The following is a 19417-nucleotide window of genomic DNA, read 5'->3' as shown; positions in this document are numbered from 1 at the left end:
AAGGTAATAAATGGAGTTGGGACTTCTCCTTATCTTGTAATTCAGCATTAGAAGTTCTTTACTAATAGATTCTTGTATTCATATTCATATTCAAGTAATCGAGTAAACAAAATCTGTTCATCTGTTTACCAGTACTCCGATACTCCAATCTAGTCAGGATTTGTTATCCACAGTGTGTTGGTCAAATCTATTCAATTCAATTCAATTTTATTTATATAGCGCCAAATCACAACAAAAGTCGCCTCAAGGCGCTTCATAGATACAGAGAAAAACCCAACAATCATATGACCCCCTATGAGCAGCACTTTGGCGACAGTGGGAAGGAAAAACTCCCTTTTAACAGGAAGAAACCTCCAGCAGAACCAGGCTCAGGGAGGGGCGGGGCCATCTGCTGTGATTGGTTGGGGTGAGAGAAGGAAGACAGGATAAAGACATGCTGTGGAAGAGAGACAGAGGTTAATAACAGATATGATTCAATACAGAGAGGTCTGTTAACACATAGTGAGTGAGAAAGGTGACTGGAAAGGAAAAACTCAATGCATCATGGGAATCCCCCGGCAGCCTACATCTATTGCAGCATAACTAAGGGAGGATTCAGGGTCACCTGGTCCAGCCCTAACTATATGCTTTAGCAAAAAGGAAAGTTTGAAGCCTAATCTTAAAAGTAGAGATAGTGTCTGTCTCCTGAATCCAAACTGGAAGCTGGTTCCACAGAAGAGGGGCCTGAAAACTGAAGGCTCTCCCTCCCATTCTACTTTTAAATACTCTAGGAACAACAAGTAGGCCTGCAGAGCGGGAGCGAAGTGCTCTAATAGGGTGATATGGTACTACAAGGTCATTAAGATAAGATGGGGCCTGATTATTTAAGACCTTGTATGTGAGGAGCAGGATTTTGAATTCTGGATTTAACAGGAAGCCAAAACAGGAGAAATATGCTCTCTCTTTCTAGTCCCTGTCAGGACTCTTGCTGCAGCATTTTGGATTAGCTGAAGGCTTTTCAGGGAGTTTTTAGGACTTCCTGATAATAATGAATTACAGTCGTCCAGCCTGGAAGTAATAAATGCATGAACTAGTTTTTCAGCGATCTCATCTAACAAAACAACAATAAAACAAATGTGAAATCAACTTCTCCCACACTGTGTTGAGGCTAGTTCTACCTGATCTCTGAATTTGCTGCTGTTTCCTACTCATGTCTGTGTCTCACTGATTATCTTTTGTTTAGGTCCACAAAGTGTTTCTCAGTGGCCTGGCAGCTCAGGAGGGCACAATTCAGAAAGGCGATGAGATATTGTCTATAAATGGACAAACACTGTGGGGTGTCACGCACACTGATGCCACCACTGCTCTGCGTCAGGCCCGCAATCTGAAGCTGGCTGTCGTTGTGATCTGCAAGAGAGTCGTGGAGGAGGGAAGAGAGGAAGGAAGCTGCAGGAGTGAAGAGCCAAATCCTGCTGGTCAGTCAGACAACTGGGAATACATTTATTATCCCCAATTTGTTTTAGCAGAAATCACACAACCATCGAGCAAAATGCAATACTTCCAAAGAATTGGGAATCTGGGCAAAATCAATAAAAACAATGCAAAGACTGCAAATATCATACACATATGTTTTATTCAAATATTCACAACAGAACACAGAAAACATCAAATGTTTAAACTGAGAAACATTCACAAAATGTATGCAGACATAGCTCTGTAGGCTTATCCAGGTCAGAACAGACATTTTTATTATAAATACTATGCAGGCTACATATACTCTGTCTTTGCTGTCGCAGTGGAGGAATGGGGCGCTCCAATGAGTGTGGAGCTGGAGAAATGTGCTGGTGGTGTTGGCTTTACTCTGGAGGGAGGAAAAGGCTCAATCCATGGAGACAGGCCTTTAGTCATCAACAGGATCTTTACAGGTGCACTCACGAGGCTGGCAGTATTCACAAAACTTTATCACAAGTGTTTCTTTCGTAGTTTATTTTGGGAAAAAACTGAGTTTGATTCCAAAACAGAAGAGCAGTAATTGTAATATTTGGACAGTTATTAAAAAAATGTCTTTTGGATGTTTCAGGGGGAGCGGCAGAGCAGAGTGGTCTGCAGAGCGGAGATGAAGTGTTGCAGGTCCAGGGAATAAGTCTGCAAGACATGACTCGATTTGAGGCGTGGAGCATGATCAAGGCTTTGCCTGAAGGACCCATCACAGTGGTCCTCAAGAGGAGGCTGGGGGCTGCAGAATGACCGGCACAGCTTATGGGCACTGATTGAAGTAAAAAACAAAAAAACAAAAACAAATACCCCAGGACAAACAAACAAAAACAACAAACAAACAGAAACAGCAGCCTCAGTAGCAAACAAGGACACAGATGTTGGACTTTTTCTCCTTTTTGTTTTTTAAAAATCTCATCAGGTTAATAATTCTTTTAGTTTTATACCAAAGACATTGCAAATTTTTCATTTTTATGCAGTAATTTTACATCTACTTACTTTGAATTTCAGAAGAAAATAGTGAAATTTCACACAAGTTGTTGCTTTTCAATCTTGTGGCGAGAAAAAGGAAACGTCCCACACGTGCAAACAAGACTAAAACTGTCAAATTGGTTAAAGAAACACAGACAAAACAATATTTCTCAGAATTAAAGGACAACTGCACATCTTGAGAAATAATACAAAACCCAGTTAATTGTCAAGGGTTTGAACACTGCAAGGTTCATTTTGCTTTAACTCGCTTGCTTAATGATATTTGTACAGTAAAAGCTTTTAATGTGGCGACAAACAAAATCAAATTGGAATCTGGAGGCAGCTCAGCAGCCAAACAGCTGCAGGTACCTGCCTACTGCTGCAGTAGCTTGACCCTGAATCTTATTAAGAGATTAAATTAATTACAGAAATTGAATTTTATTTTTAAATTAATATTATTAAAAGGAGTTTCTGTGCTCACAGTCTAAGTCATGTACCTGAAATAACAATATTAATGGTCATAGAGATGATTAAGATGATTACTAGTGTCTTTGCCAATTTGTGAGGACATTATTTTGCTCCATGACACCTACAAAGTTATTTAGCCTGTTTGTTACATCTAGAATGACAAGTGTCACCATTGTCCAATCATATATGCCGTACATAAACCTGAAATTAGACACTGGACTACATTTGAAGTAGGGATGCAACGATACCAATTTTTTCAAACCGATACTTGGATCTGAGTACTTGCCGATACAGAGTACAAAAAACGATACTTCTACCACACACACACACACACACACACACACACACACACACACACAAATACAATGAATTGGAAGACGGGTTTTATTTTATTCCCTGCCGATAAAAAAAAAAAAAATCTTAATAAAAATGACCACAAAAAAATTTCAAGTGAAAAATAAGCACTTCTGTTAAATTATTGCAGAGTCTCCACATTGTAATTTAACAAAATATCACTGAACTATTGGCACTGTCTCGAGCTTTCAGAATAATAAATAAACACTTCTGTTTGTAATAAAATAAATACAAATTAGGTTTGAGAATAAATTAAACTTTTAAATTATTGAGTGTCCATATTGTAAACAAACAAACAAAATAATTATTATAAAATAAATAATAAATAAAATAATAATTGTCCCCCTAGTGGCCAATCTAAAAAACTACAACAGAAATGACAAGCCACCCTCTGACTAATGAAATAAGTTGGTATCGGTTCATGGTATCGGTTAACTTTTACGAGTATGAGTACACACACATTTTACAGTATCGGCCCCGATACCCGATACCAGTATCGGTATCGGTGCATCCCTAATTTGAAGTATAGCGTGTGATAACAAGCAGTTTTACTCCCTCTGCCACCAATCAGGTCATATGAACAACTTCCTGTATCTTCAATAAATGGCTTTAGTCACTGGGATTCAGGTGATGTCTGATTGTTTTCACTCCTACTCGCTACCACAGCTGCCTTTGAAATTAACAATCATTTTTGATGAAATTTGAAAGAGACTGAAAAAACTACAGAAAACAGCCACGATAAAAGAAACACCGTTAACGATGCAGCTGAGCACAGCAGTCCTGTGCTGGGCTGTTATAGTGAAATTTGTCATGTTTTAGGTAAAGGTGTTTTTAATGTCTGAAAAACAATTACGCAGTCGTAAGTAAAAAATGAAAGGAACACCTTTTTAATGAAAGTATGGCACGAAGTCACTTAAGCTTGGATTTTGATCTTGTCAGGGGGGGGTTTCAGCTGCTTTGGTGTTAATGAAATTAACATCAGGTTCACTGGAGGGGCAACAATTAGACGACCCCCAAAATAGGAACGGTTTTACAGGCGGAGACCACTGACATTTTGTCTTCTCATAGTTTCTGTTTTGGTTTTTACCAGTTTTGCATTTTGCTAGGGTCAGTGAAACTATAGTAAGTGAAACTTGGACCCTACAGATGTTGCACAGCTAGTCCAAATCCTCCAAGCACATCAATACGTGCCACAGCCAGAAGGTTTGCTCAAGATTATGAAGGAAATTCCATGAGACAGCCAGAGAACTGGACAGGTCCTAACGCATCAACGGGACCATTATCTGCTTCTTTATTCAAGGAGAAACAGGATGAGCACTGGAAGAGCTCTACACAAAAATGTCTTGGATACTGGCATTCACACCAGCAGGCCAATGGTGTGAATGTCTTTGACAAAACAATCAATGATAGATTTCACGAATTGGCCTCGAGGCACCGCAGAGCCTGAAGGTAAATGTGCTGGAACATGTGAGAGCTTGAAGAATAAACAGTGTAGAAAAAAATGATCTTGTATTCTGACATTTTCACTTGAAAAATATTTTCATAAATTTTTATGATATACAGAAAAAATATTCACAAATGTGTTGATTGACGTTTTCACAAATATACTGAGAGCTGCATTCAAAGTTTACTCATATTTATTTATTTTTACTAATTACAACCACAACTCTGTGATTACAACCTCTCAAATCAGTGAATACAGTGGGGACTATTACACAAGTGTCGGTTTGAACTTGGTATAGGTTCATTAAAGCGTTGATAATTGTAGGTAATCGATCATAATTGGATTTTATTTCTCTACGCTGTCAGTTATAGTTCCTCAAATCCAAATTGGCAAAAATTGTCATAATGCTGAAGAAATAAAAATTCCTAATCCATGTATTCCATCAATAGAATTTGAAGAAACAAAACACGATAAATTAATGTGAAGCTCCAGTAGCACTTTATAGTGTCACACTATTAAGCATTAGCCTATTAGCAAGTACTTATTTTTTATATGTAATTAATCCTAGTATGTGGTTTTGTATACTGACACCGTGTACACCATCACTGAAACTACATCACTGCCAGCAATAATCATAATCAGTCATGATCATATTCATAATAATATAGCTGTATTTATAAATATAAAAGGTGGATTAAGCTCTTGCTAATACCTTGATAATGCTTAGTATGACACTATTATGCATTATTATTAAGTGCTAGCAAAGTCCCCACTCTGTCTTGAAAATTTAATTAGATTAAATTAAGATTAAAATCACTTCCATTCAGAAACTTACTTTTGTCTTTAGGATTTATAAACTGTAACCCCTCCCCGTAAAAAACCCAAAACACTGCAAATAGACTACTGTAGTTTCTGTAGATTAAATTGAATGTTTGCTTACTTGTTAAAACAGAAAAAGATGAAGCTATTACCCATATTCAGATATCCTCCTTAATGGGTCGGCCAATCAGAACAAAACTCCAAATATCAGGACGCGTACAGCGTTTATTAACATGTGTTTTTTATCTCTTATATTCATCTTATAAATACCACTTATTTTTATTTCATATGTCTCGCTTTCATTTCATCATTATGTTTGTTTCACGTGTGACGTTTACCGTACCTCGCCTATACTTCACCGTCACCGAACATGTCCTTTTTCTTTTGAATTGGGGTTTTAACAGTTTGATACACAGCAGTTATTCTTATCATTCTATCTTACACATGCAATCACCTCATGCCACTTACAATAGTTATTTTTCAACATTTTTTACATCAAATATGTCAGTCGTAGTTTTATAAATTGGTATAAAATTGACCAAAAAAAAGGAAAAACCTTTCTACGTTTTCCTAAATGAAATATGATTGATTTGGTCATTACTGAACCAGTCTGCCAAAGTCACACTGAATGGAAACTGTGCTTCAGAAAACACAGCCATGAAAGTCACAGGAAGACACTTCTGCTCAGGTGAACAGCATTAAAAATATCCAATTTAAAGGCATTTTAGCTTTGCCAGAAGGAGAAAAAAAGATTTTGCTTACAAGGGCTCCCCACGAATTCCAATGTATACTTTATCGTTTTAGTATAACTGATAGAAGAGGTAGATATTCATCGTTTGCAGGTGAACAAAACCACAGGAATTCAAGTACAACACGAACAAGCAGGTAAAATAAGTATAGAAAATGTCACTCGTTTCTTTAAGTAAATATTTGTAACAGTGTTACTGTCATGAAATTCTAACAGATGTCAGTAACAGCCCATCCACTCCACACATGCAAATAAATCTAATGTCAGAAAATGATGTGTGAGTATTGAACATGGTTACTGAAATTTATCCAGAAGCCTTTGTTGGTGACGACAGCTTCAAGATGAAAAACTATGCATTGCTGGGAGTTTTGGCCCCCTCTTCCCCATAAACAGTCTTTAAGCAGCAGATTATTATCGAGAGTCTCTGTTTCCCCCACACATCCTTCATTTACTTATATGAAGCATGCCAGCACCCTAAGCTGGAAAAACAGCCCACACCTTGATGTTCCTGTCGCCAAACTTCACCGTTGGTGTAGCGTTTCTTGGATAATATGATGATGATGATAATAATTTGATAATTTTCCATAATTTCCTTCGGGATTAATAAAGTATTCTGATTCTGCTGATCTCTATTATGGCATCCAAACAGTTCAGTTTTGGTCTCATCTGAACAGACTTTATTCTCCCAGCAAACTTTAAACGTATTTCAACATGCTTTTTATTCAGCAATGAAGCTACGCATGGTGAACATGGATACAGGCCATGGGGGTGGAGTGCATTCATTTTTTCTTTGAAATAACAGTACCTACTGATCCAGGTGTTTCTGTAGCTTTCCAGAAGTGGTCCTTCACTGCTGGAAAACTCTTCTGATTATTCTTTTCACTCCTCTGTCTGAAATGTTGCGGGAATCACCTGGTTGTGGCTGGTTTTTGGTCAGATTATGGTCCCAACAGTGCTCACTGGAACCTTCAGTATTTTCTTCTGTAACCAGTGCCATCAGTATCTTTTGCAACAATAAAGTTGCAAAGGTCCTGCAGAGCATCATGAGATTCTTGTGTGACACCTTGGTAATGTTACTTTTTATAAGCCATCAGGTGGGACTGAACGAGCTAATATTAATTTGCACTGAGTGGCAGGATTGTGTTCTAATTACTGATGGATTTCAGTCGCTGTCATGACTTTCTTCACGTGTTTAAATGGTAAATGGTTCTTATAAAGCGCTTTTCTACTCAACTGAGCTCAAAGCGCTTTACACAACTTGTGCATTCACCCATTCACACAAGCACATCTTTCTAAGTGCTTCATAGCTAACATTCACACACATTCATACTCCGATGGATGCATCGGAGAGCAATTTGGGGTTAGTATCTTGCCCATGCAAACTGGGGGAAGCCAGGAATCGAACCACCAACCTTCCGATCAGTAGATGACCTGCTCTACCACCTGAGCTACAGCCACCCCCGTTTAACCTGTGCCCCTTTTTGTTATTATAAATAACTTTATGGACATCTATGGTTTGATTTCTTTGCATGTGTGGATTAACTGGGTTGTTACACACATAGTAAACATTTGAGGGTCAATAGGAACTTTAGAAATATATTTCCTTGAAACATTGGTGATGTGTTTCATACTTCTTTTACCAGCTGTAAATGTGAGGTATGAAGTTAAAACCAATAAACGATATCAGCATAAGTTGACTAAGAGCCGTGCAATGTGCATGTTTACTATACACGCAAGTAAGAAGAGGAAATGTCTAATGCCACACTATTCTCATAGAAAAGGAATGTTTTTCATGCTTTTAACACGTGTACAAATACGTCTATGTTCATGTGATCGTCTGATAATCTGAGCTTGGTCGTTACTGTTGACTTAGACTGTTAAAAATGGCATGAACATCTGAACTACTCGTGAGCAGCCCTCAGGCAGGAATTGAACTCTTTGTGTCAAAAGTCCTTGAGTGATTTAACAGACTTGGCCAGGTTGCTGTAGAACTCGGCCATGCTGGAGGGGAAGAACGAGTCGACCACAGAGCGAGGGAGGTAGCCTCCGAGGTCTGTTTGGAAAAAAGTCAGCACCTGGGTTTTGTTGGGCTCTCTGGAAAAAAACAAGGGGGACAAAGAGAAACTTTTAACACACACACACACACACACACACACACAAACACACACAAATGAAACGTATTGTTTAGTTACTCACCCTGAGACGGGGACACAGATGCAACCACAGGGATGGTTGAATCCTCTCACGTAGCCAGACTGGGGAGCGCAGCTCGGGTGAATTGTATTGGTAGCTTTTTGATATCACACAAAAGAAGCACATAACCACATGAGTCTGTTTATACCGGTCCATGTGAGAATAAATCAAAGATTCATAACATTTTTGAGAATATTAGATTGTAACAATGTAAACGTGTCCTTTAACCTCATCACAATAAAAATGCTACTGCATGTGTCACACATATGAACAAAGTAACAGCATATTTTGCATCAGTTCGTTGCATCGTAGTTCCACTGATCTAAAACTGATGGCATCTTCAGAACAGGCTGATTAATATCGTGATTTTACCTCAGTTATTTTCTTCTATACATTTCTCTGATGTCCTATTCATTTATTTATTATGTCTGTTTTTGACCAGGACACGTCCTTCAACGCACATATTAAACAAATATGTAAGACTGCGTTCTTCCATTTGTGCAACATCTCTAAAGTTAGAAATATCCTGTCTCAGAGTGACGCTGAAAAACTAGTTCATGCATTTATTACTTCCAGGCTGGACGACTGTAATTCATTATTATCAGGATGTCCAAAAAACTCACTGAAAAGCCTTCAGTTAATCCAAAATGCTGCAGCAAGAGTCCTGACAGGGACTAGAAAGAGAGAGCAGATTTCTCCTGTTTTGGCTTCCTGTTAAATCCAGAATTCAAAATCCTGCTGCTCACATACAAGGTCTTAAATCAGGGGTCCCCAATCCCAGTCCACGAGGGCCGGTGTCCCTGCAGGTTTTAGATCTCACCCTGGGTCAACACACCTGAATCACATGATTAGTTCATTACCAGCCTCTGGAGAACTTCAAGACATGTTGAGGAGCTAATTTATCCATTTAAATCAGCTGTGATGGATCAAGGACACGTCTAAAACCTGCAGGGACACCGGCCCTTGTGGACTGAGATTGGGGACCCCTGTCTTAAATAATCAGGCCCCATCTTATCTTAATGAGCTTGCAGTACCATATCACCCCATCGCTGTCCCCGTCTTGTGCTTCCTGTTTTATTTTTGATCTGTTCTGTGCTCAGCTTCTGTCCCCGTCTCGTCTGCCTGATTATTTCCAGCTGTGTTTCCTTCCAGTCTCCCATTCCCTGATTTCTCTGTTGTGTATTTCAGTCCTCAGTCTTCCCCTGCTTGTTGTTGCGTCGTACCCTCAATACGCTGTTTTTCTTCTTCTGTGCTCCTTGTAGTTCCTAGCTCTGGTTTCCAGTGTCTCAGTGTATATATTTACGTTCGTATTTCTAGTTCCTCGTTTTCAGATTGTTTTCTGTATAAGGGTTTTACAGCCAAAATAAAGCTGCCTTCTTCACTTCTCTCCTTCGATGTCCGTGAGTCCTGCATGTGGTCCAATCTCCTGCCTGCCACACAGCGATTCATGACAAAAACTGAATTGACTTCATGGCCAGCGAGTCGGTCAGCTGCTTTAATCGTCCAGTTAAAGCCAGTATTTTCAACTCTACTGTTATCATGTCTTTTACAATAAAGTCGACATCTGTGACATCACCGTCAGGGAGAAAGTGTCCGAGACTGTTCATGCGCTGCATTGTGCAGGTAAAAGTCAACTGTGCACTGCACATGGACAGCACTGCTTAAAATAATAAAAATGATTCATAAAGTTAGTTGCCTTTGCGTACACCACTCTCCTTCTTTGTCAAACATCTTTACATTACCAAGTAGGGGTGGGGGAAACAATGGATACTGTGACACAGTACTGTCACAGTCACAGTGATACAACACCAAGAAACTTGAAAGGCCACAGGAAGACAATGAAAGTGAACAATGACAAAATGATTTCCATTGTTTAGAAAAACAAAAGCATAACATCTAGCTAAGTCAAGAACACTCTCAAGGCAAGAGACACCGAAATTAAAGAGGGTTTACAAGTAGGGGTGGGAAAAAATGGATACTGTGTAGTATGGTGATATTTTGTTTGCTAATAATGTATGGATACAGGGACAGCAGAAATCGATATTTTGTTACAAAAAGGTTTTTGTGCTCTGACTTCAGAGCATGTTGATCCTTTTTCTGAGCAAGAATCCTGACATTCCTTCACTGTCCAAATGTGTTTAACTTGTTTTTATGGCAGCAATAAACATGACAGTTTACTTATTTTAATTTAAGACATGTTTTATTTTAATTAAGTTTAAAACTTTTTTATTTAATGTAAAATTATATTTTGTTTTAATTTACTTTCAAATTCTTCAGTTGCTGAAGGGGCTGCATAGTTTTCATAAACTGCATAGTTCAGAATAGCTATAATTGTACCAGATGGTTGATTCAGTTAAGTTGGACTAGACTGTAATACAAACCGTTCAGTTTGTCAACAATAAAACTGAAATGAGAGAAAGACTGAGTGTGAGACTTTGATATTAGAGAAAATGAATATTGATAAAGTTTACCTTTATGTACAGAATCTGAATATCGCAAAATATTTTAAAAAATTGCAATAATATCGTATCGTGGGATGTTTGGTGATTCCCACCTCTATTACCAAGTGTCGTCGTCTTTAGACCTTTGGCTGTCTGTCAGAGGACTGTTGTACTGCACTGTACGAGCTGGTGTGTACGGCTGCAGCAGCACAAACACACACAGCTCCTGGCTGCTCCTCCTAAGCCTGTTTCTATGCTCACCGTGTTGCTTGTGTCACATGGCGATTTTCACATCACATCCTGCGTTGCAAGACATCATTTTTGTGGTACGTCGGCCGGTCGTGCACCAATTTTTTTTTTTTTTTTGTAACCTGGTGCGTTGAAGAGAAGCGTACGATCGTGCAGGTTTTTTTTAACCACCATTTTCAGAGATATACTGACACAGAGGAAGATGTTGCAACCATTTAAAAATTTGAGTTTGTGGAAGGAACTTTGCAAAAAACAACCACTTGACAAAGTCCCGGCTTCTGGTTTTGACTTCTCGACTTTATCAGCAAGTATGATGCAATATTATCTGAGTGGCGATCCTATCATTTAGGAGAAAACTGCAGCGTCTTCTCGTGCCTTATCGGCGGCTATAAATGACTGCATCTGTGGGGCGGCGAGCGAAGCAACCACTGCAGAGGGGATATTACCTTAAAGGCCACAGTATACTCACTGTAACGGTCACTTTGCCCTCTGCCGAAACCTCATTTCACAGACACTTGTATTTATACCCACCATTACGCTGCAGAAAGCTGCTGCGGCATATAACAATATAGGTATAACCATAAGTGTCGCTACTCAGACAGTAGTGACACTGTCGTTGTTGTCAAAACTGGAGGCCGAGGCTCGTGCATCTGTACGTCTCTGAGCTTCTTTGCTAAAATGTAACTAAAAAGGTGCAAAAAACCTTCAAGATCAATCACTCGTTTCTTCAACCCAGCTTACAAAAACTGAAAGGTGGACGACGTGTTGAGTGGCACCGGAAACTGTGTGCCTCAAACTAACCTGACTTGGCTCTAATCTAACCACACGATTGGGTCAGCACGGTGCTGAAGCTGTCAACGCTGCTCATTTCTGTGCAGGTTTACAGGCGATCAGATAATTATTTCATATTCAGTCATAACAACATCTCAAAGAGCCATGCACTCACTTCTGGAAGTAAAAACGGTGCTTAAGTGCGCGTCACAATCAACCTCAGAGAGTAAAAAAAGACAGAAGTGCAAGAAGAGTGAGAGAAACGTTGAGTCATTACGCACCATTTGAAGAAATGCTGCCATCTTCGTATTGCTTAATTAAAATAACATCTACAAAGTCTCGTGGTGCTATGATGCCCATAGCTGCAGAGGGCGTGACTGTTCGGCAGATGGAGATGTCCTGCACGAGAGTGGACGACAAGGGGACGAACTCAACAAAGCTTAACAAAGAACAAATATGACACACATTTTGATATCAGTTCATCCAGAAATTATTCGCAGTGCTTTACATGTTTATCACGGTTCAACCTTTAATTAAAGTATTTTTTACCCCGAACCTCCACACACAACATCCTATAATGACAAAGTCAGAAAGTTTGCTTGAAATTATTGCAAATTTACTCTGTTTGTCAACCCTGCTCCATCTGAACATCTGCCAGTGTTCCTATGCTCAAGCATCCTCTCAGTCACACCAGTTATCAGTAGCTCTCCTCTAACTCCGAGCACCTGCTAACTAACTGGGTCAGGATACAGTGGTCTGGAAAAGTAGGCTCCAAGGCCCTGAATAGAGCAACCTGTAAGAAGCAGTTAACTATGAGTAAAATCACAAACACGTTTGGATTCTGTGTTTTAACAATTACAACATGCCATTTCTCTAATAGAGTCATATACAATGATGGGCAGGAGACATTTCTTATCTTTCACGTTCCTGCAGCCGGAGAGACTGGTTGTCGTTTTATATTTCTTCCATTTCCAAATATTTGCACCAACAGGTGTCACTTTCATCGATCTCATTTCATCATCACGTTGAGATCAGTAGTATGTTGTTGAATGACTAATCTGTGGGAGACTGAATTCTGATTGATTTGTATGGGATCAAATACTTATCTCAGTGAATTTAAAGGCATGCAAATCAATTTATAACCTTTATGTGATGTTTTTTTCTGGATTTTTGGTTGATATTCAGTCTCTTGTTATTAAAGAAAAATACTGTAAATTAAAAAAAAACATTTGTTTTTGTGCAAACTTCAGCTTCAGTGTACATGAAAACTCTACGGTTAAATAAATAATAATAATGATAATAATCACAAAACATTGTTTGAACAGAAAGGAGACAGAAAATAACACACCTCTGTAATTTGTTCCAGAACCTCAAACCTTTTCACATTGTTGTCCCACTTGACTCTGAGTCCGTTGGGTACCGGTTTAAGACATTCCCACACTTTGTCAGGAGTGCCGTTGACAATCCCGTCACCCTTATAACTGCCAGTGTAATCAGATAATGGCACACAGTCAGGAGAGAAGATTATGAAGGCAGGACTACCACACTGCTGTATAAGAAAACAAGTTGACCTACGCACACAGACAACAGAAGCAAAACACTCTGGTATAAATGTGACTTGCAAAAACATTCGCATGCAGGTGATGCACTGAGCATTATTAAAGCTCTACATGTAAGTATGTAAGGTAGACTCACCAGCTCCAAACTGATTCCTTTAAACAGGAGCTATGAAATTATCAATTTAAAATAAAAGATATCTAATTTGAGAGCAGCCATTTTTACCCTTACACCCAACCAGTGTCTTTGCTGAGTGCAGCTTTTCCTCCCATCTGTAACCAGTTTCTGGCTTAAAGAGGATTATTGGATCATTTTGTAGGGTCTTTACTAGGGATGGGTACCGGTATCCGGTGCCATCATGGCACCGGTTCTGACATAAACGGTAGTAACCAGACCGAAAAGCAGCGCGCATTTCGGTGCTTTTTTTTCCTGAGCTGTGATACACTTTCTTCTTCCTTACATTTGTATTGGCGGTTGGCAAATAACTGAAAGGTGCATTACCGCCACCAACTGGTATGGAATGATACACTTTAGATTCTAGCCAATCATTTTACGTTTCGAGGATAGTAGGCGGGTCCAGGTACGTACGTTCTTTTAGAGCAGAGCTACAGATTAAAAATGCCCAAGGCGAAGCGGTCAAAAGTCTGGCTGTACTTCACAGCAAAAGATGCAAACTCAGCAGCCTGCAACAAGTGCTTTAAGCTGATACTGTGATACTGTCAATGGAGGTCACACTTTAAATCCGATGAACCTAGCCCTGCCAGTGTAGCAGAAATGATGATGGCAGCAGCAGCCGTTCTTCTCTGCGTGAGTAGCTTAATGTTGTTCGTGTGTAATTTACGTTGAGTAAGCTAACCACGTTATTAAATTAATGCATGTAACGTGAACTAGCAAACACCATCATAGCTACATGCGGCTGTCTTCTTGTTTGATGGCAGATACTCCCTTCACCCTGGCCAAAAAGGCTAAAATGACCGAAGAAAAAGTGGAAAACAGCTAAACATGAGAGGTTTTTGGACAAAATTTGTGTTTTTTCCATTGATTAAGCTGCTTCCAGCCAAGAGTGATACCATATATGCCCCATACCTGCAGAAAAGACTAACATTGTTATCTTTTTACAAAAAAACAGCTGAACATGAGAGGTTTTTGAACAAATTTTGTGTTTTCCATTCTTTAAGCACCGGTTTGGGCACCGTTTAAGCACCGGCACCGTTTCAAAAGTACCGGTTTGGCACCGGTATCGGATAAAACCTAAACGATACCCATCCCTAGTCTTTCCTTTATGTTGTAAAGAACATTGAAACAACTGTTGTTGTACACTTGTGCTATACGAAATAAAAGAACTCAGCATAATAATACACTCTGATTGATGCAATGCAGTTCAGCTATTTGCCAATTCTGAGGTTCATATCATCATCAAACGTTCGTATAAGTAATAATGATCTGCTGTAACTTTACAAGGTTTCATTATGAGGCTGGTGTAATGAAATCATTTATATTTCACACATATTTAACCTCCTAAGACACAAACTCTTTCATTTTGTTTTTCATTTCTCTTTGGGACCTGATGAATGTAAAAACAAAGAATTAGATGTTTTGTTTTGTTTTAATATTTGTTTGAGAAAGATGAGATCCACATATGAGGACATTCGCTTTAGATTTCAACAGAACAGCGGTAGTTTTATGTCCTCGTACGTGGATATCACGCCCCAGAGCAAAACTTTGTATTTTGGTCTAGACAACCCAAAATGTGATGTCCACATATGTGGACGCCAGGAGGTTAAAGTGGACACGAAACACTTCATGTACAGCATGTCTTTATCCTGTCTTCCTTCTCTCACACCAACCAATCACAGCAGATGGCCCCGCCCCTCCCTGAGCCTGGTTCTGCCGGAGGTTTCTTCCTGTTAAAAGGGAGTTTTTCCTTCCCACTGTCGCCAAAGTGCTGCTCATAGGGGGTCATATGATTGTTGGGTTTTTCTCTGTATCTATGAAGCGCCTTGAGGCGACTTTTGTTGTGATTTGGCGCTATATAAATAAAATTGGATTGAATTGAATTGAATTGAATAAAGGCTAATTTACACCGTGGAGCTCTGCCCTCAAAAACAGACACAGATGTAAAACTGTCTGTGTAGCTGCACTTAAGAAATAAACATGTTTTAAAAACTTGAGTGACTTAATGCCATCTTGTGGCAGAACAGAATGTGACATCATTGGGTTTGTTGGCTGGTTGCAGTCAATAGACTTGCATTGGTTTCTGTTAGCTAACTAGTAACATAACTGATAATTTGGTGGAAAATAAGAACACTAAAACTAAAAATCAGTCCCAGAGGGTCACTTTTGTGCTGCCCCTGGCAGAAACAATGAGTTAGTTTTATCTTAAGAAACTGAGTATATGCTGTCCACTGTCAGTCTGTGTCTCTTAACCAGTAAGTGGTTCCTGATCGTTTGGCCAGCTGCACTGAAAAGGGAATTTCCACCATGAACTGGTAGATTCCCCTTGATACCTGCACTTTAAAGTCAAGAACACACACTGCTCTATTGTTTTATCTGAGTTAAATTAGAAGTTGAATAAAATCCTCCACATAAATGTAGGATTACAATTACTGATGAAAAGAAGTGCAAAAAAACCAATATTCCAGGAACCCCAACAAGCACAAACGTTTTTCTGAGGCATTTCTGGTTTGACATGTTTATGAAGTCACTATTATCCTTATGCCTGTTTTTATTCTTACACCTGCACAGCAATGTTTTCTCCAGAAAAGCACTGATCTGTATATTTGATGTGTGCTTAACACGTCAGGAAACCAACGGTGCAAAAGAAGTGAAAAAAGACAGATTTCTCACAGATTCCCCGGGAACTCCGACGAGGGTCGCCACGACACAATGACATCGTTCTGCCAAAGGAAACGGAACAATAACTGTGAACAGCATTTGGTTATAACCGTGTCAGGTTTGTTGAAAAACTATGCAGAGAAATTTGCATGAAAAGAGTTACACATGTATATGATACACAAATGATTTACAAATGTGCACAGTGATTTGTGTGTAACCTTTGGGTACACACAAATGTGTGCTTCAATTCACATACAAAAAAAAACAATTTTACAAATGTGTCCATCCAAACTTGATGCACACATTTAAAATGAATAGCGATCTCTACGTGCAGCTTTTTTAATTGGAGTTGCACAAAAGCTTCTTGTGCATACGTGTGTCTAAAATACATGAGATCCACAAATGTATGTTGTGTTCAAGTCCCATAGGAAAACTGGGACATCTGGGCTTCCACTCTGTTCCCGTTTCTTTTTCTAAATAAACAGACCAGTTCATCAACCCTCTATTAGAAAACATAGATTTACAAGTTACAAACCCCACACATTAACCTCTAAGGTTAATGTTCTTCAGTCAGTGCGTAGCTGCAGATGGGGGAACACTACGGTTGAATATCCCTGTGGATCATCCTCTGAACTAGGTATATGCTAACGAATCTCTGTACATTTGAATATGGATAAACCAGGTAGTGTGGAACTCTTTGATGTTGATCCTACTCTTCTAGGCTAACATTGATATTAGCTTAATAACTAAAGATGAAGTTTGTCATCTGAATTCATCACTAAGTTAAACGTTTTCTGCTCTCAGCTAGCATCAGCTTAAATAAACCCTGCAGATGATGATGAATCTCTACCAGTAAAATTACCCACAAGAGACTGCGTGCAATCTGCCAGGTCTCTGCTAGCAGAGAGATTTACCTCAGTGTTACAAATGCATAAGATTTACGCATGATACATTTTTTCTATATTTAACAACTTTCTATCTAACATTCACACATCGATGTGCATCAGAGAATTTGGGGTTAGTATCTTGTCCAAGGATATTTGGCATGCACCTTGGAGCAGCCAGGTATCGAACTGCCAAGCTTTCGGTTAACAGATGACCTGCTCCTGACCTATAGTCACGTACTGTACAGTGTACAGTGATTTCTGTCTAACTTCTGGGGACTCACAAATTCCAATCCACATACAAATACAAAGCAGTTTGACAGATGTGTAAATCCAAACCTGAATTGTGATTATTTAACCTCAATTTTTAACTTTTATACAAATGTCTAAAAATAGAAGTAACTCACTTACAAAACCTTAAATGGATGTGCATGAATCGCCTGCTACTAGGAAACCATGACGTCTAGACTTCCTCTGTATTCCTGTTTTTTCTTTTGAATTTTTGTTAAATAAAGTAGAATGTCACCGCCTACCAGAAAACAGAAGTATCTGTGTGGCAGCCTTAACAAGAGCTGTTCCAATTCTCCAAATAATAAAGAAAGGAGTTTCACTGCTTCCATTAGCAGATACACTGGACCATCCTTTATTAAAAGGTGGGAGCGGTGTCCCATAATTCATTGCAACAGACACAATAAACAATTGCTCAGATCAGGGAAATCGTAGCATAAATTCTTGATATATTTAGAGTTTTTAACAACAGTTTGTTAAAGTCACAGCTGAACTCTGAACATCACACTGCTGGAATAAAAACTTCTTGTTGAGTTGTTTCTCCATCAGCTCAACATTATGATTCACTGATAAAAATGTGCTTAACGTTCTGTATAATCAGTGTTCATTGGTAACGCACTTTCCTGTAGTTTTAGTCTTTGGGATTTATTTTTTACTTCAGTACAAGTCAGCTGGGATCAGTGATGGACGGAGGGGATTTTACTGCAGTTACAGAAACTCTTAACAGGGAGGAGGAAAGAAGTTCCACTAAACGACAAAAGAAAAATATGAGAAAATAAGATTTTTATAGATATGGGACAGATTTACTATGTGAGGCAAATTACTGTCATGATCTAACAATGCACTGTAATTTCTATACAAAGATGCAGGTAGTTCACTTCAGTGAAAACCAGCAGAGAATGTGAATTAGAGACTCAGAAATTCAATGCAAACTAAATTGCGTCTCTGAAAACAGCGAGGCAATTCAGATAAATGAGGAGGCTGAAGGAGAATCGATATGCTTTTGAAATAAGAAATAAAATTCACAGAGTACTGTGCAAAGGGTTCAGAGGATCAGGACTCAGTGCAGATTTATCCAGAGGAGCTGCAGTAGAAACGGGTCCATACTATAAACCTACCTGTGCAAACAGGTACGAGTACGGAAAGTCCGGACTTGCGTACTTTGGTACTGAGAAACGACCAATATGTGTTCTATGTCTACTATTTAGCTGCAGTCAGTAGTAAAACACACGTTTTACTTCTCTGTGGTGAATGAATGGGATGCACAATGTTATTAGCTAAGCTTTCAAGTTAGAAATCCCAAACTAACGTTTGTGAACTTTGAACTACCGACGCGGGCCACGTCAGTTAACCCACTAGACCAGAGAACAGCAGGTATCTCGAAAATGTAGGGAAATAGTGTTGAGCTCATATGAGGATGTAAGAAACATTTACCGATTTCTTGCAGACTTTCCATCCAGACTCATCCTTCCTGTAGCTCATCAAGCAGTCGGCCACTGCTTTCGCTTTATGTTCATAATCCATTTTTGGGAATAACAATTAATCTTGCTCACCTAATCCAAAGGAGATGATTAAATAGCTGACGGGAAACACAAAACTGAAGTCACGCTGGATCTTAACAATACAAGTCAGGTCCAGCGGCTAAAAGTACCTAACGAAGGCTAGAAACGCAAAGCCTGGTCAGGTTAGTGTGGACCGCCGCTACAGAGCTAGCGTTAGCCGGAATGAATGAGACGAGCTGCGCAGCGGCCGCATGGCTGAGCAACGATGCTCCATTGGCTTAGGCTGGTGTGACTTTCCGTCCCTGCCTGATTTAAAGCATTAAAAATGTAATTTTGCACAATTAATTTCCCCAAAGTACAAATAAAGCACCGGAATCAGTTATTGAGATATCGCGTCATCAAAAACAATAAACTTCCGG

At 39.2% G+C, this 19417-nt stretch overlaps 2 protein-coding genes across 5 annotated transcripts in view; one reads left to right on the top strand and one right to left on the bottom strand.

The window, feature by feature from the left end:
- il16 (interleukin 16) overlaps nucleotides 1–5643 on the top strand; it is a 19780-nt gene extending 14137 nt beyond the window's left edge. Inside the window, exons 6-9 of one of the 2 annotated variants that reach the window (XR_014873893.1) lie at nucleotides 1223–1454; nucleotides 1776–1904; nucleotides 2060–2810; nucleotides 2874–5643. Coding sequence is in view for 1 of the 2 variants with exons in the window: in XM_085158208.1 (XP_085014334.1) it covers nucleotides 1223–1454; nucleotides 1776–1904; nucleotides 2060–2226 (528 nt within the window). In the remaining variant the exon portion in view is untranslated. Of the gene's footprint in view, nucleotides 1–1222; nucleotides 1455–1775; nucleotides 1905–2059 lie in introns of both variants that reach the window. The other variant, XM_085158208.1, reaches the window with a different exon arrangement.
- stard5 (StAR related lipid transfer domain containing 5) lies at nucleotides 4348–19417 on the bottom strand. 3 transcript variants are annotated; one of them, XM_085158233.1, is made up of 6 exons: nucleotides 18931–19417; nucleotides 16337–16386; nucleotides 13281–13413; nucleotides 12214–12331; nucleotides 8475–8568; nucleotides 4348–8372 (listed from the first exon to the last, which is right to left on the bottom strand). In XM_085158233.1, exons 1-6 carry the CDS (start codon nucleotides 19018–19020, stop codon nucleotides 8222–8224), a joined length of 636 nt encoding a protein of 211 aa, XP_085014359.1. In that variant the 5' UTR covers nucleotides 19021–19417; the 3' UTR covers nucleotides 4348–8221. The 3 variants fall into 3 exon arrangements, with proteins under 3 accessions (XP_085014359.1, XP_085014350.1, XP_085014346.1); XM_085158224.1 differs by having other exon boundaries at nucleotides 13281–15209; nucleotides 15644–16386; nucleotides 18931–19025; XM_085158220.1 differs by having other exon boundaries at nucleotides 13281–16386; nucleotides 18931–19025.

Source organism: Neolamprologus multifasciatus, chromosome 1 (genome assembly GCF_963576455.1).
Source record: "Neolamprologus multifasciatus chromosome 1, fNeoMul1.2, whole genome shotgun sequence".
Taxonomy (NCBI): domain Eukaryota; kingdom Metazoa; phylum Chordata; class Actinopteri; order Cichliformes; family Cichlidae; genus Neolamprologus; species Neolamprologus multifasciatus.
The sequence above is the reverse complement of the archived record's forward strand: the minus strand, read 5'-3'. Positions and strand labels throughout refer to the sequence as shown.